The sequence below is a fragment of the Arctopsyche grandis genome, chromosome 11, assembly GCF_051622035.1.
Source record: "Arctopsyche grandis isolate Sample6627 chromosome 11, ASM5162203v2, whole genome shotgun sequence".
NCBI lineage: Eukaryota > Metazoa > Arthropoda > Insecta > Trichoptera > Hydropsychidae > Arctopsyche > Arctopsyche grandis.
The window spans coordinates 12,644,618-12,659,454 of NC_135365.1; the positions used below are offsets into that span (position 1 = coordinate 12,644,618).

Here is a 14,837-nt window from a genome sequence, read left to right on the forward strand (position 1 = left end):
TTTTCTACAATACAATGTCCGATTCATACATTTGTTTTTTGCTAAACACTAAGTAAAATCTCTCCATCGTTAATCCGAATAGTCGTAATTCGAGACTTGACTGTAAAATAATACATTAAATTTATCTAAACTAATATTTGATATTCTTGCCTTATAATTGTATAATGAAATATTAAGTTTAAAAAAAACTTTCATTATACATATAGCTTGCGAATGTACACTTGAAGACTTATTTGCAGAAGAAATAAAATAATTGCATTTTAAACAAAATTTTGGAAAAAATTATGTGAATTTGATTTAGAGACGCCGTAAAGGTCACATTCAATGTTAAAACTCGAAGTACACGTGACCGCTGGCTGGGAACTGTTTTATCAAAATAAAACGTGGCGTTCAACGTTTATTTATTTATATATTATCTTAGCTATAAAGCTAATTTTAAAAATACATCTTACTTAACTCTAAATAACACTAAAATTTATAATTATCTTATATGTACTGTCCCTCACAGAGGTCTTCGCACCTCTGTGAGGGTGTTAAACTAATTCAATGACATACGCTTTAAAAGTAATTTTTTCAATTTAAATAAGTAAACATTGGATACGGTTTAGAACCCCTGACATTTAAACTAATTCATTGACATCTGCAATACGCATAAAAACTTTTTTTTTTCAATTTAAATAAGAAAAAATTGGATACGGTTGAGAACCCCTGTCATTTATACTAATTTAATAACGCCCGCGATGTGTACGATAAAAAGTAAATTATTCATTTGAAATAAAGTAAATTTTGGAGACGGTTGAGAAGCCCTGCCATATAAACTAATGCAATGTAATCTGGAGTTCATACGCTCGGAAAGTTTTTTTTTTTAATTTAAATACGTAAATATTGGATACGGTTGAGAACCCCTGTCATTTATACTAATTTAATAACGCCCGCGATGTGTACGATAAAAAGTAAATTATTCATTTGAAATAAAGTAAATTTTGGAGTCGGTTGAGAAGCCCTGCCATATAAACTAATGCAATGTAATCTGGAGTTCATACGCTCGGAAAGTTTTTTTTTTCAATTTAAATTCGTAAATATTGGATACGGTTGAGAACCCCTGTCATTTATACTAATTTAATAACGCCCGCGATGTGTACGATAAAAAGTAAATTATTCATTTGAAATAAAGAAAATTTTGGAGACGGTTGAGAAGCCCTGCCATATAAACTAATGCAATGTAATCTGGAGTTCATACGCTCGGAAAGTTTTTTTTTTCAATTTAAATACGTAAATATTGGATACGGTTGAACATTTTGAACATTTTTGAACATTTTGTCGCTTAAACATTTTGTCGCGGGTACATTTTGTCGCGGGTACATTTTGTCGCGGGTACATTTTGTCAGTGCACTAATTTTCGGGTACATTTTGTCGTTGAACATTTTGGACTTGCACCAATTGTCGTGTAACCAAAACTAAAACTAAAAAAATAAAACACGTGCATTAACATGCCAGTCGTCTCATTCGTTCATCCCCCATAATGTAATTTGTACAGATTAAGTTCGATGAGGGAAATATCATCGACCTAGTTTCGTATGGTACAAGTCGTGCTATATACCTACATGAGCAAAGATTTTTTAGACGAAAATACTCGTACAGGAATGCGATGATGCAATCGCACGGTTTATATTTTATGGGGATGTGGATGAGAAAACCGACTTCGATTCGGTATCCCATAAGTTGTGCTATAGTCCTGCAGTATCCTTGTTCATTATTACCTGCTAGCTTTATATACATATATTTTTTTTATGTAATATTTGAATTCACATAGCAAACGACTGCGGTACTTCCCCCAAGAACGAAAATGAGATGACGAACGGTGGCGAAGAGGCACGAGATGATGGCGACGCGGGAAATGGGTGGGAGTGAGCGTAATTCTGGCAGTGGTCTGGCGGCCACGCACACGTGCGCTCGCCTGCCGCCCCCTCCGTGACGCTCTCTTCCGCCATGGCAGCCACTTCCGCCACCTCCGCCATGAAGTACGTCCTCGTCACGGGCGGAGTCATCTCCGGCATCGGCAAGGGCGTCATCGCCAGCTCCCTCGGCACCATCCTCAAGAGCTTCGGCATCCCCGTCACCTCCATCAAGATCGATCCCTACATCAACATCGACGCGGGCACCTTCTCTCCCTACGAACACGGTACGATCGATTCCACTCGTCACTCTTCACTCTTCACTCTTCACTCTTCTTATACCACACCGCGGCAGCCTCGGCCTCGGCCTTCGCCCGTTTCGGCGTTCAATGTCGTCGCTCACGTGTCGAGGGCCACCGACGAGCACGAGCACGCGCACGCGCACGCGCCCCACATCTCGCCAACCGATCCCAGTTTCGACATCTGCAATTTCTAAACATTACAAACTAGAAATCGTCGCGAAGAGCGTGTAGGCGTTCGAAGAACACCATCAACGACCACGTGCTCGATCGCTCGATCGCTCGATCGCTCGGTCCGTTTTGGCCGCAACGCGTCTGCCGTCGTCCAACTTGGCTTGCATCGATTTCTTGCCGAATGTCGTCTCTACCCTTATCTACGCATTTCATTCGCAGTCGCAAATGGCCGCATCTGAAACAACTTGCATCCGCCGCTTCAAACGTTTGATATTTGACAGGCTTTCACTTTGAACGGCGACCCACTTTTGCCGCTTACACTAAATTCAAAATTGTTCATTTCGTATCTTTCGTCTCGCTCCCTCTCGTATGTAAACAAAGGTGACGTTTCAGATTAGCTCCGTCTCGCTCTGGCACGTGTGCGTGTCTCGAACTTTGTTTTGTTGCCGTCTCGCTCGCTCTTCCTGAAACGTTCCAATTTTCGAGCGCGAGCGATTATTTACATTATATTTAAACGGTAAAAAATATGGCGCAATAGCAAAAAAACTATCGTTTTAAATTTTATTTAATGTACCTATGGTCGTGACCTCGATTAGTACTAGGATGTTACGGCTTATTAAAACCGACGTTTCCCGTCCACAACTTGTTGCGATTCTATGAAATGAAAAACTATCACTATAAATTCTATGAAAAACACTCAAATTCAATTGTTTTATTTGCATCAATGAATAAAATGATTTGTTTGGGGGCTTTTAAGTGAGTTTGTAGGTCTAATTCACAGCGCAATAAAATCTATCTTACATCATTTTGTTTTATCTATAGGTAATATTAACAGAGACAAATATAATTGTTTTTTTTATAATATAATCAAATGAAAAAAATAATATTTTGTTGAAAACCAATAGTGTTGAAATAAATGTTATAAAACCAATAAATAGTATTATGATAAGAATGCTCTCAAAAGTGCGATACACCGAAAAACTTGCCCATACCGAGATTACACGTGCAATTCGTACGATCTTATTATTTCTAGAAGTTTCTCCTTCATTTCTTCAAATATGGGAATCACTGTCAAACCTACATATGTCATATAAGCCCACTTTAGAGGTCAATGAAGTCAACCAATAAATGAGGCCCTCTACATGAGGCCCCCCCCCCCCCCAACAAATACAGTCTAAGAACGAGGCGGTTATCCTGTAATATTGCACTAGAACAACTGCACATCACTGTTCTATTAAAAAACCGCAATTTTCCTACCATTACAAACATATGTATGTACATAAAAATAAATAAAAATTTAAAAAGAAAAGAAAAAATGGCAAAGTTTGAAAACGATCAGGTAAGAACCCAAATTTCGTCAAACGAAATCAGACGTAAAAATCGAAATAAAAACCTACATATGTCATTACAAGAATAAAATATGAAAAACATTCTAGGGCGTGGCGCTTCCAAATACTTCTAGGACATTTCATCACGGGAACAACTCGCTGACAGATTTCATACAACTATTTTTTAATTATATAAAACAATATATAATTTATTGTTTTGTTATTAAAACAGAGCTAGAAAGTTTTCAATCAATTTTATTAAAAAGAGTAACTACATATGGATGATACAAATATCATTGCTCCAAATATTTGAATAATGGTTTCAATATACATATGTACATTTCAAAAAGTACAGCCAACATAAAGATTAAAGATTGTTATTGTGGATAAAAAATATTTGCATGAAATCTGTAAGTGAGTTGTACCCACAATGAAATGTCCGGACACGCTTGCGAAGGGATGATACGATAGAGATATCGTACAAAACTATCTAAAATAAACCAAAAGGTTTCCGAGAAAAAAATAAAAAACCTCGATTCTCTAGAGTAAAAGTACCACTTCCGGTTCAGACAAAATTTTTTAAAAATAAGTTATAAAGATTATTATTTCTAGTACATGTAAAAAAAATTCAGTCCGATTTAGTTAGCAGTTTGGGAGATAATTGAATTCAAAAAAAGAGGAGGTACCATTTCCAGTCAACTTAAAAATTTACGTCGTTTCGTTAAGAATTTCAGTAACCGATACTAAGTTTCAGTTCGATAGGACTAACGGTGTTCAAAAAATCCCCAAAATACACACACGCACATTTTTTTCTAGATCATGAAAACGTGATCAGTAATCGATTCTGAGTTCGAATCAGTCAAAATCTCGAGTTCGAATTTTCGCATGATCACAAAACTACATCTATTGTTACTACTTACATAGATAAAGTAAAAACATCTGCTGAGTATCTGTATCTTTGCCTTAATACATATTCATGTGAAAGAGTATAAAAAAAGACAATGGATTTTAATTAATTTTTAGTAAGGGTAACCCCAAAATATGATAAACAAAAATGAATATCATCCTCTAAATTCAATTTCGACGATTGTTTCGGGAGAAATTAGAGAATTAAAATACAAACTCCTGCACAATGAGGTTCTTTGTCCCAAGAACACAAATACGATAAATACATACAAGAAGAAGGTGCAAAAAAATGTATGCACATTTTACGTTATGATTGATATATATGTATTCAATATGAGACTTGTAGAATAAATTTTCATATAATCATTGAAGACAAAACATTTCGAGTCATCGAACCCTATAAAATTGTTTTATTTTCATAATCGCTATAATAATAAGTTCCCGTTAATAATTTTCAAATATTGGTCCAATAGTCCGTTATATGTTTCTGTTCGATTTGGTTTGGGGGGGGGGGGGGGGGGCAATATAGTGAAAAAGTTAAAAAAGCACAGCTTGAGTTGCTCTGTATAAATATGCAATCCTACATTGCTACATATTGGTATTACAATCTTTCGCTTATGAAAAAAAACGACAGATTAAAGTTCAAAGCAAATAAAATACATTCACAGAGCAAATATGAAATATAAGCAGACTAATATCTAAAATTATCTAATGGTGCAATTTTGCTACATACGAATTCGAACACATTTGAATGCATTTTCAATGAAATATTATTATAATTCTATGTTAAATATGTCTATAGGGGAAGTATATGTTTTGGATGATGGTGGAGAAGTCGACTTGGATCTCGGCAACTATGAAAGATTTCTCGACATCACTTTACACCACGATAACAATATCACGACTGGAAAAATCTACCAACAAGTCATCAGCCGCGAACGCAAAGGCGACTACCTCGGAAAGACGGTGCAAGGTAAATTCTAAATACTATAAAATAATCTTTCATTTGCTATAATTTTGTCGGCAAATATGTGTTTTGTGATAACGTGGGCTGCAATATGATCACTGACGTATTTCTATTCTCGAATATAGTTGTGCCTCATATTACCGATGCTATACAAGAATGGGTGAATCGCGTTGCACACGTGCCGGTCTACGCAAACGAGAAACCGAAGGTGTGCATCGTCGAACTGGGTGGAACCATCGGTGATATCGAAGGGATGCCTTTCGTTGAAGCTTTTCGTCAGTTCCAATTTAGAGTCAACAGGGAGAATTTCTGCTGTGTTCACGTTTCACTCGTACCACAGGTTTGTCGTTTTGTATATTACTTATATATGATATGAAGCGGGTGTGTATGCTTTTCTGTAGTTGTATTATGTCCTTTTTTTTTTAACCCTTTGCCCGCGGCAATAAATATAGCGAACAAGCACTGTACGCGGTACGTTTTTCGCGAATTTGGCAATGGAGTTTTCGTCCTTAACCGTTTGCCCGCGGCCGTCTTCTATGGAAGCTTTGGGCGACAAGTCTGTAGCGCGGCTGTCTTCCATAGAATTTCTGAACTTTGCACGGGATTTTGAGGCTTATATGCGCCTATTTCAACTGTTTTAAGGTTCAAAATTGTTTGAATATATTACTGAGTTGAATGCCATCTATTCAATTTGCTTAAAATGAATATATACCAGTCAAAAATAATTTTTTTGTGGAACCATACTGAAACCTCGTTTATGTGACGTCACATCTTCATACAATTATGAAGAATGATTATTTGACAATTAATCCAAAAATACGAGATATATTATGTATTTTATTGTTTAAAATAATACTTTATGTGTTAATTAACATATCTGGTTACAGAGTAAATATTAAAATCTGTATTTAATGTCGAAAACTCGATCGCCAAATTCGCGAAAAAGGTGCCGCGTACAGGGCTTGTTCGCTATATTCATTGCCGCGGGCAAAGGGTTAAATACAGATTTTAATATTTACTCAAGTAACCAGATATGTTAATTAACACAAAGTATTATTTTAAACAATAAAATACATAATATATCTCGTTGTTTTGGATTAATTGTCAAATAATCATTCTTCATAATTGTATGAAGACGTGACGTCACATAAACGACGTTTCAGTATAGTTCCACAAAAAACTAATTTTGACTGGTATATATTCATTTTAAGCAAATTGAATATATGGCATTCAACTCTCAGTAATATATTCAACCAATTTTGAACCTTAAAACAGTTGAAATAGGCGCGTATAAACCTCAAAATCCCATGCAAAGTTACGAAATTATATGGAAGACAGCCACGCTACAGATTTGTCGCCCAAAGCTTCCATAGAAGACGGCCGCGGCCAAACGGTAAATCCTTATTATGGTCATGTTCCTTACTTTGTCCACCTGTCTCACTCATAGCCTTCCTTTTGTATTATCTTAGATAACATATGATTATAATAATCCCTCGCTAATTGCTGATCAAAAAAAAAAAAATCTGAAAAAATTACGAACATAGCACAGCAACAGTAAATGACAGCGTTTTGTTTGTTGAGCAATTTATTATTTTTATACATTTGTAATATTGTGTACAGTAATTTTAACGTCTATGAAATAAATTTCATAATTTTGTCCTCATCAATACGAGTAAAGGTCCTTTTGCGATCGTTTTTCTTCTATTTGTAATTTTAGAAGTTCTTGGATGCCGCCTTTTTATTTTTACAATATATATTTCAACTTTGTCTTCTTGCCAATGTGTTTTTCGTATGAATCTGCCGTTGTTTGGATTTCGGCAAACTCTTATCGTTTTAATGTATTCATTAGAAGATCGAAAAAACCACATTTTTAATTTATTTTTTAGAAAAACCTAAAATAGCGTACATTTGTACAGTGTGTATTGCAAGATATGAAACAAAAGAAATTTATTTATTTTAAATTTAATTTAAAAGTTACATATTATACACATGTATAAAATAAAATCTTATATAGGAAGTTTTAGACTTTTTAATTATAATTATTAAGTTAATTTTATTTCATATTGGTCAGCTTTAATTACATACTAGTGTTGTACCTGATGAAATATCATCGCATGGGTGTTGGCATATTAAGTTATTAAATTAAATTAAAAGAAATGTGTCAGTCCTGTGTTTGATCTGCATGCGGTCAAAGTTTTTTCAAATACCTTTTAAATATATTTAATTGTTTAACATGAAAAAAATGATAAAAACTACTTACTACCTCTACATATAAACAATATAAAACGTCAATAGAAAAATTAATTAAATACATTTTCAATATATGGCGCTAAATGCTCAGAGACTTATTTCCCTAGAGGAAACATTGGTGCAAACAGTACATATAGAAGTTTTTTCTTTTGTTATTCGTATTATATTCGTACATTTTGTTAGCAGTGTTTTAACTGTGACGTACATACAGAGAGATGTAATAAGAATAGAGGGGCCCTTACGAATAAATAATCGTTGTCAATTTTACGCGGTACGTCTCTATAAATACGCTACATCGCACGGAATACAATCGGATCAATTTACTTATAAAAATGTATCCCATGTATTGTATTGTGTGTTTTTGAATGTATTGTGCAATTTTTACCGATGCTTGCCCATCTTGCGAGTAATATAAACAAACAGAGAAGTTTTTATCGGACATACGTCGAACACCAATCGTCAAATACGACTGATGCTAAAATTATTTAGATCTGTCCATGGACAGAATGTCACTTGACAACACAAGAACACCTAAAGCCGAATTTTCCCGAAATTACAAATAATAAACGTTAGTTATTTTAATAAGTTGAGTTATTAACAATACTTCGACCGTATATCGTATAATATATCTCCTTTTTTAAAAACACTTTTTAGATAAATGGAGAAACCATCCAAAGTCGGAACAGGCAAAGCTTTCAATAGTCGAGCCAAACAACTGATATTAAATGTTTACATGTGGTGTGCACTTACACAAACATCTAATTCTTCTACGATTCCTGTCATTGATATAGCTGCAGAAGCCCTAAAGGTTTCCAAATCTTGTATAAGAAAAATTATTAAAGAAAACAAAGAGAACACATGTCTATCTTCTCCAACAAAAAAAAAAAATAGAGAAAACCCAAAATCCTATGTAGACGGTTTTGACGAAGATGTTATTAGGCGCACTATCCACAACTTTCATGTGACCGAAAAAATTTTGCCAACGCTTTCTCGAATACTAGAAAAATTAAAACAATCCATAGGGTTTACAGGCAAGCGCACTTCTCTTCATAAGCTTTAAAAAAAAATTGGATTCCACTGGAAAAAAATGTCCGATAATAGGAAATTGTTACAAGAAAAAATGTGCATTGTTTATAAAAGAACAACACTTTTAAGGTCGATAGCTCGATTTAGAGCAGAAGGTAGAGCAATCGTCTATACCGATTGAAACATACATCCATTCAACACACTAAGTCAATGGCATGGGGAGATTCATCGGGAAGTGGCATGAAAAATCCGGCATCCAAGGGAGCAAGATTTATAATTGTACATGCCGGTACAGAACGAGGATTTATTCCAAATGCTTTCATTTATAAGGCTCACCAAAGAACTGGAGACTATCACCATGACATGAACTTCGAGAATTATATAAATTGGTTAACCGAAAAATTGATTCCAAATTTGGAACCGAATTCTGTTGTGGTGATAGATAATGCATCTTATCACAATAAGATTCTTGACCCAGCGCCGACTTAAAATTCGAAAAAATATATTCTTAAGCAGTGGTTGACGGAAAAAAAAGCAGAGCTTTATAAATTAGTATTGGATAATAAATGTCAACATAAAAAATTTGTTATAGACTCTCTCTTCGAACAGCATGATCATACATCCCTAAGGTTACCCCCATATCACCCGGAGCTCAATCCAATTGAAAAGATATGGGCAGTAATTAAGGGATATGTGGCTTCAAGAAACGTCGAAATGACTATGGATAGTGTAAAAAAACTTGTGCTCGAAAAAATTGCCTTAATTAAAGACGAGTGGAAAAATGTGTGTGATCACGTAATAAAAGTAGAAGAACAATATATAAAAAGTGATCATGTAATGGACAAAATGTTTGACGACGATTCGTTGCATTTTATTATCAACGATACACCGGATTCCTCGGACTAAGATTCAAACAGTGATGGGTTGGATACGGAATAATTTATAATAACTATTTTTTTATATTCTGCATTTTTATTTGTATTTGTATTTGTACTTTTTTGGATTTTTAATTGCATTTGTGTTTTTTATACATATGTTGTATTTATAAAATGCAATAAATCTAGAAACTAAAGTTACTATTGTTTCATTTTTGAGAAAAACTTGTATATATGCGACGCATACCGTGCAGTCAACCGGTAGCTACGAATGCTGATGCAATTTTTTTCACTCGGCGAATGAACTCTAGTTTCTACCATTTTTTTTTTTCATATTAAATTAAATATATTTAAAAGGTATTTGAAACAAATTCGACTGCGTGCGGATCGAACACAGAACTGACACTTTTTCTTTTAATAACTTAATATGCCAACAACCATGCGATGATATTTCATCGGGTGTAACACTAGTTATATATATGATGAAAATGTGTGTTGTTTATTTGGCCTTAGTAACTACCAAATTTGGTCTTGGACAAGTATATCAAGACGAATTGTATAAATGATTTTTTTTTATTATAGCCAAAATCTACTGGTGAACCCAAAACGAAACCGACACAATCTTCAGTTAGAGAACTCCGTGGTCTCGGACTTTCGCCCGATCTTATTGTTTGTCGATCGGAAACTCCCGTAGGCTTAGCTGTAAAAGAAAAAATTTCAAATTTCTGCCATGTTGCTCCTGAACAGGTAATTATAACCTGTTTGTATGTTTGATCTCAAGTGTATGTGAGAAAAGTTAAATAATTGTATTGATTTTTAGGTAATATGTATTCATGATCTATCATCTCTGTATCATGTCCCATTGTTAATGGAATCTCAAGGAGTCGGCCAATTTTTATCAGATAGATTGAATCTTAACATAGCAACACCAAGGCCTAGCAAGTGCGTATATCTTAATTTTAAATTTGATAATCGATTAATTTTCATACGATGTAATGTTTCATATTTTACTTTTATAGATTTATGCAAAAGTGGCGAGATTTGGCAAAGCGTGTCGATTCTTTAAGAAAAGAAGTTAATATATCTATAGTAGGAAAGTATACTAAGCTCGAAGATTCTTATACAAGTATCGCTAAGGCCTTGCAGCACGCTTCCATAGCTGCAGGGTACAAATTAAAAATCAAGTATATAGAGGCTGCAAATCTAGAAAAGCAAATGAAAATTGACAATCCTGTCCTTTTCCATGAAGCTTGGCAGAATCTTTGCAAAAGCGAGTAAGAACATGTCGAATTTCAATAATCATATCCATTCAGTATTTCCAGAAAAAGACACATATTTACTTTTTTTCTTCAGTGGAGTCGTTATCCCCGGTGGATTTGGTCAACGGGGAATGGAGGGAAAAATTGAAGCTTGCCAATGGTGCAGGGAATCATTAAAACCAATGCTCGGAATATGCTTAGGATTGCAAGCTAGTGTTATCGAGTTCGCTCGAAACGTTTTAGGATTGAAGGGAGCGAATACGACGGAAGTAGACCCAAAATGTGAACACCCTCTAGTTATCGACATGCCAGAACATCATCCTGGTATAATGGGAGGCACAATGAGACTTGGCAGACGAACCACAAGCTTAAAACCCAGTGTCATACGTGAGTATATTCATTTCTCAATGAAAGGCCATTCCGATGACAGTTAGACAAGCTCGGTCGTAAAGTTAAGGATATGGTAAAATTAATCCAACTACGATTGGATATGGTAAACGAATAACCTGTCGTGACGGCCTTAATCAATCTTGACAACGCGTTTATATCATAGATGTAGAATAACCTAGATATGCCATTACATACAAATTTCGTTGGAGATCTTGACGCCACTAACTGAGGGGTGCGGGGGGTTTAACTAGCGGGGAAGTGGTGGAAAAAAAAAAGGAAAGAGCGCAGTGGTCAGCAACCAGTTTATGTACATGCACTGAAGTTTTATTTTATTTATAACTTTATTTTATTGGACACTCCGCGTGACAGTAAACCAAACTAATATAGCCATATTAAGCTATACACACTATATTAAACTACAAATGTATGTTACTATAATAAAACCATCATTAACTTTTACAATATTTAAACATTAGTAACTTCCACAAAGATCAATTTTAAAGCTGACACTTTATTATTTAGTTAATTGTTTGTAGTTTTAAACTTAATGTCAATTTCTGAATTTCCTTCAGTGCCAACAAGATACCTGTGGCAGAGGTTGTCGACCGCTGTTCCATCAGTGCATAGAATCGCGCCGATATTTCATTAATGTTAAAATACTACTATAATTGAAGACATTATATATTACTTCTTACATATGATATGTGATGCCATTCGCCTTTTTATGTTCTCTTGAGTAATTGTAACACAATTTCACTGAACACGTTGGCATTTTCGAAAAATGTCAATTGACCTTCCTACTTAGAAGCTAACTAGCTACTGAGAGAGAGTGTGCATGATCTGTACTTTTTTTTGTGTGTGCATGGTCCAACAGGGTGATCGGCTTAAAGCGTAAGGGCGTATCTATGGTTTATATCTTGTTTTACTAATGGCCATTTATTTCAGGTCGATTGTATGGGAATAAAGAAACAGTAGATGAGCGACACAGACATCGGTATGAAGTTAATCCTGAGTATGTAGCGCGATTGGAAGCTGGTGGACTTCAATTTGTTGGTCAGTTCATTTGATCGTGTGTCTTGTATTATATTAAATATATGTACATATATACAGTTTTATATAACGATTAATGTCTTAGGTGTGGATTCGACTGGAACAAGAATGGAAGTTTCGACTTTAGAAGAACATCCGTATTATCTAGCAGTACAGTACCATCCTGAATATCTCAGCAGACCTTTGTCGCCTAGTCCGCCATTTTTAGGTTTGATTTTGGCGTCTGTTGGCAAATTAAATTCATATCTTTCTAAAGGATGTCGATTAAGCCCTAGAAATCAGTCTGATGAAAGTTCAGGTATTACTTAAAATTTAAGAGTTTTCTTTTTTTTTTTAACAAACCATTTTTTTTTTGTTTCATTTTAAATATTGATTCTATCTTACAGATGAAGAAGAAATGAAAATAAAAGACATGAAATTAACTAATGGCTCACCAGAGCCTAAATGCAATGGTATAGCTATAGACACACTAACGGTGGAAAATGGTCATTAGTTTCAATGCGTATTAACATTTAACAGTTTGTCAATTTATGATTGAATCGTCTCTCCTTTACATTAGTAAAAATTTACAATGCTATAGAGTAGTTGTAATTGTCATAATTGTAGTACAATTCAAATTTCTTCTTCGACAAAAAACTTGCACTGGTTCAAGTGAAAAATTTATATTCTTATTCTCATTACAAAGCACGTATCCTGTTGCATATTCAATGTGTTGAATATTTCAGCTTTAAAACACTGTTTGTTTGATGATGAATGAGTCATTGACTTATGCGAATAATATTTTTTTTCGTTTGCTCAACTAATCGCCTGGCAAACAAAGCTGCTTCAAAGTGATTAAAAATAGTTGACTTTGAAAAGACGACGACATGTTTGGTTAAATATTGTTGGAAATGTTGTCACTGAATGCTAAGAAGTTATTCTTTTGATCTGATCCTTGTATTATCGCTATTTACATAAACATATATATGTATATATCTGATGTCATTGATTGACACATTCTACCGTGAAAATTTTAGGAGGTGCATATTTTTTTTTATACATACATTATTTTCATAAAAGTATGGTTGACGCAATTGCTGCAAAAAGACAAACCACTGTCTGAAATTAGATATTTATTAGATATATATTTTCAATAGCATATTTTGTATATAATTTAAAAATTCAATTTTCCTGTGATAATTTTATATCTACATTACAGTACTCTAATAATGTAAAGGTACGTTATAATATTTGAAAAGCAATATATTTTTCATTGAAAAAAAATTAGGCACATTAGATTTTTTTTAACTCCTAATTACCATTACATACACATATGTACATAATCTGTATGTATAATTATGTATTCCTCAAAAATCCGTTACAGTCGTATTGACACGTTCGTTCGTGTGAATCTTAATTTGTTTGTAATATAATGTTATACAACTAAAAATTATAATTATTTTTAATAGAATGTGGTATTCAAAATCTTGTTATAAATTTATTCTTATAATAAATCTTAGTGTAAAAATTTTCTAGCATGTGACATTTGTCAAAATTTTCAAATTATGTGATTCATACTACTTACAAGCATGAGCACTTAAGTAAATTTTATTTTATTATACAATTTGACTTTATTTTGTGTTTATTTTATATATTATTAATATTGACAATGTATGTTTTATATATCTATATATATATATAATTTTATTTGCTAAAAACATTTGTACCCTTTGTACCATTTAATTTTTTTATTTCTTTTTTTTTGCTTATTTGTTTATTGTTCGATTCTGATGCAGTTTTTTTAACGCATGTCTTTTTTATTGTATAATAAAACTCTAATAATAAATGTCAATCTATTTTAAAAATGTCTCAACAATATACAATAAATATTATATTTTTTTGATTTACTGGCGTGTTTTAAATTTTTGTCCAAGTTGGTTTCAATGTCAAATCAAATTTATTGATTTGAAACCATATTATCTTTTATATTGAGTTCTTCCTTCCTAACCTACATAATTGTCAAATTCTTAATTATATGTATTGCTCAGTGGTTGCGTTAATGCTAACCACCGAAAGGTTGCCGAGTTCGAGCCCTGGGTTGACGTCAATTAAAAATAATTTATTTCGAGTATTTATGCAGTGCTGTTGGTCAAATTAGGATATTTGTGACTCCAAATCGATCGTTCAGCCAGTTTATCTGATTTCACTGTTGAAACAGTTCCTCATCAAATTGGCACTGTTTGTCACCATTCTTTGAATATGATTTCAAATTTATATATGTACAAGTTCATGTGCGGTAGTAAAGAAGAAGAAATAAAGATACGTATGAAATTAGGATGGATGTTGTTATTAAATCGAAATTCCACTGTGTGAAGAAAAAGATCTTCAATCAATTCGTTTTATTAGTGATGACGTATGGATGCGAAACTTAGACATTGA

General features: G+C 33.7%; 1 protein-coding gene across 1 annotated transcript; it reads left to right on the forward strand.

Annotated features, from left to right (window-relative positions):
• Positions 1–1,919: 1,919 nt before the first annotated feature.
• Positions 1,920–14,304, forward strand: Ctps (CTP synthase). The gene is made up of 10 exons (XM_077441129.1): positions 1,920–2,182; positions 5,405–5,575; positions 5,695–5,909; positions 10,303–10,467; positions 10,541–10,662; positions 10,740–10,994; positions 11,074–11,366; positions 12,315–12,422; positions 12,505–12,717; positions 12,806–14,304. Exons 1-10 carry the CDS (start codon positions 1,990–1,992, stop codon positions 12,910–12,912), a joined length of 1,842 nt encoding a protein of 613 aa, XP_077297255.1. The 5' UTR covers positions 1,920–1,989; the 3' UTR covers positions 12,913–14,304.
• The last annotated feature ends 533 nt before the right edge of the window (positions 14,305–14,837 follow it).

Excerpts from the sequence above, each read along its gene's own strand:
- Ctps (XM_077441129.1), top strand. The coding sequence starts at position 1,990 with ATGGCAGCCACTTCCGCCACCTCCGCCATGAAGTACGTCCTCGTCACG. Across the intron at positions 10,468-10,540 it reads GCCATGTTGCTCCTGAACAG|GTAATATGTATTCATGATCT; the intron begins GTAATTATAACC and ends ATTGATTTTTAG. Across the intron at positions 11,367-12,314 it reads CTTAAAACCCAGTGTCATAC|GTCGATTGTATGGGAATAAA; the intron begins GTGAGTATATTC and ends CATTTATTTCAG.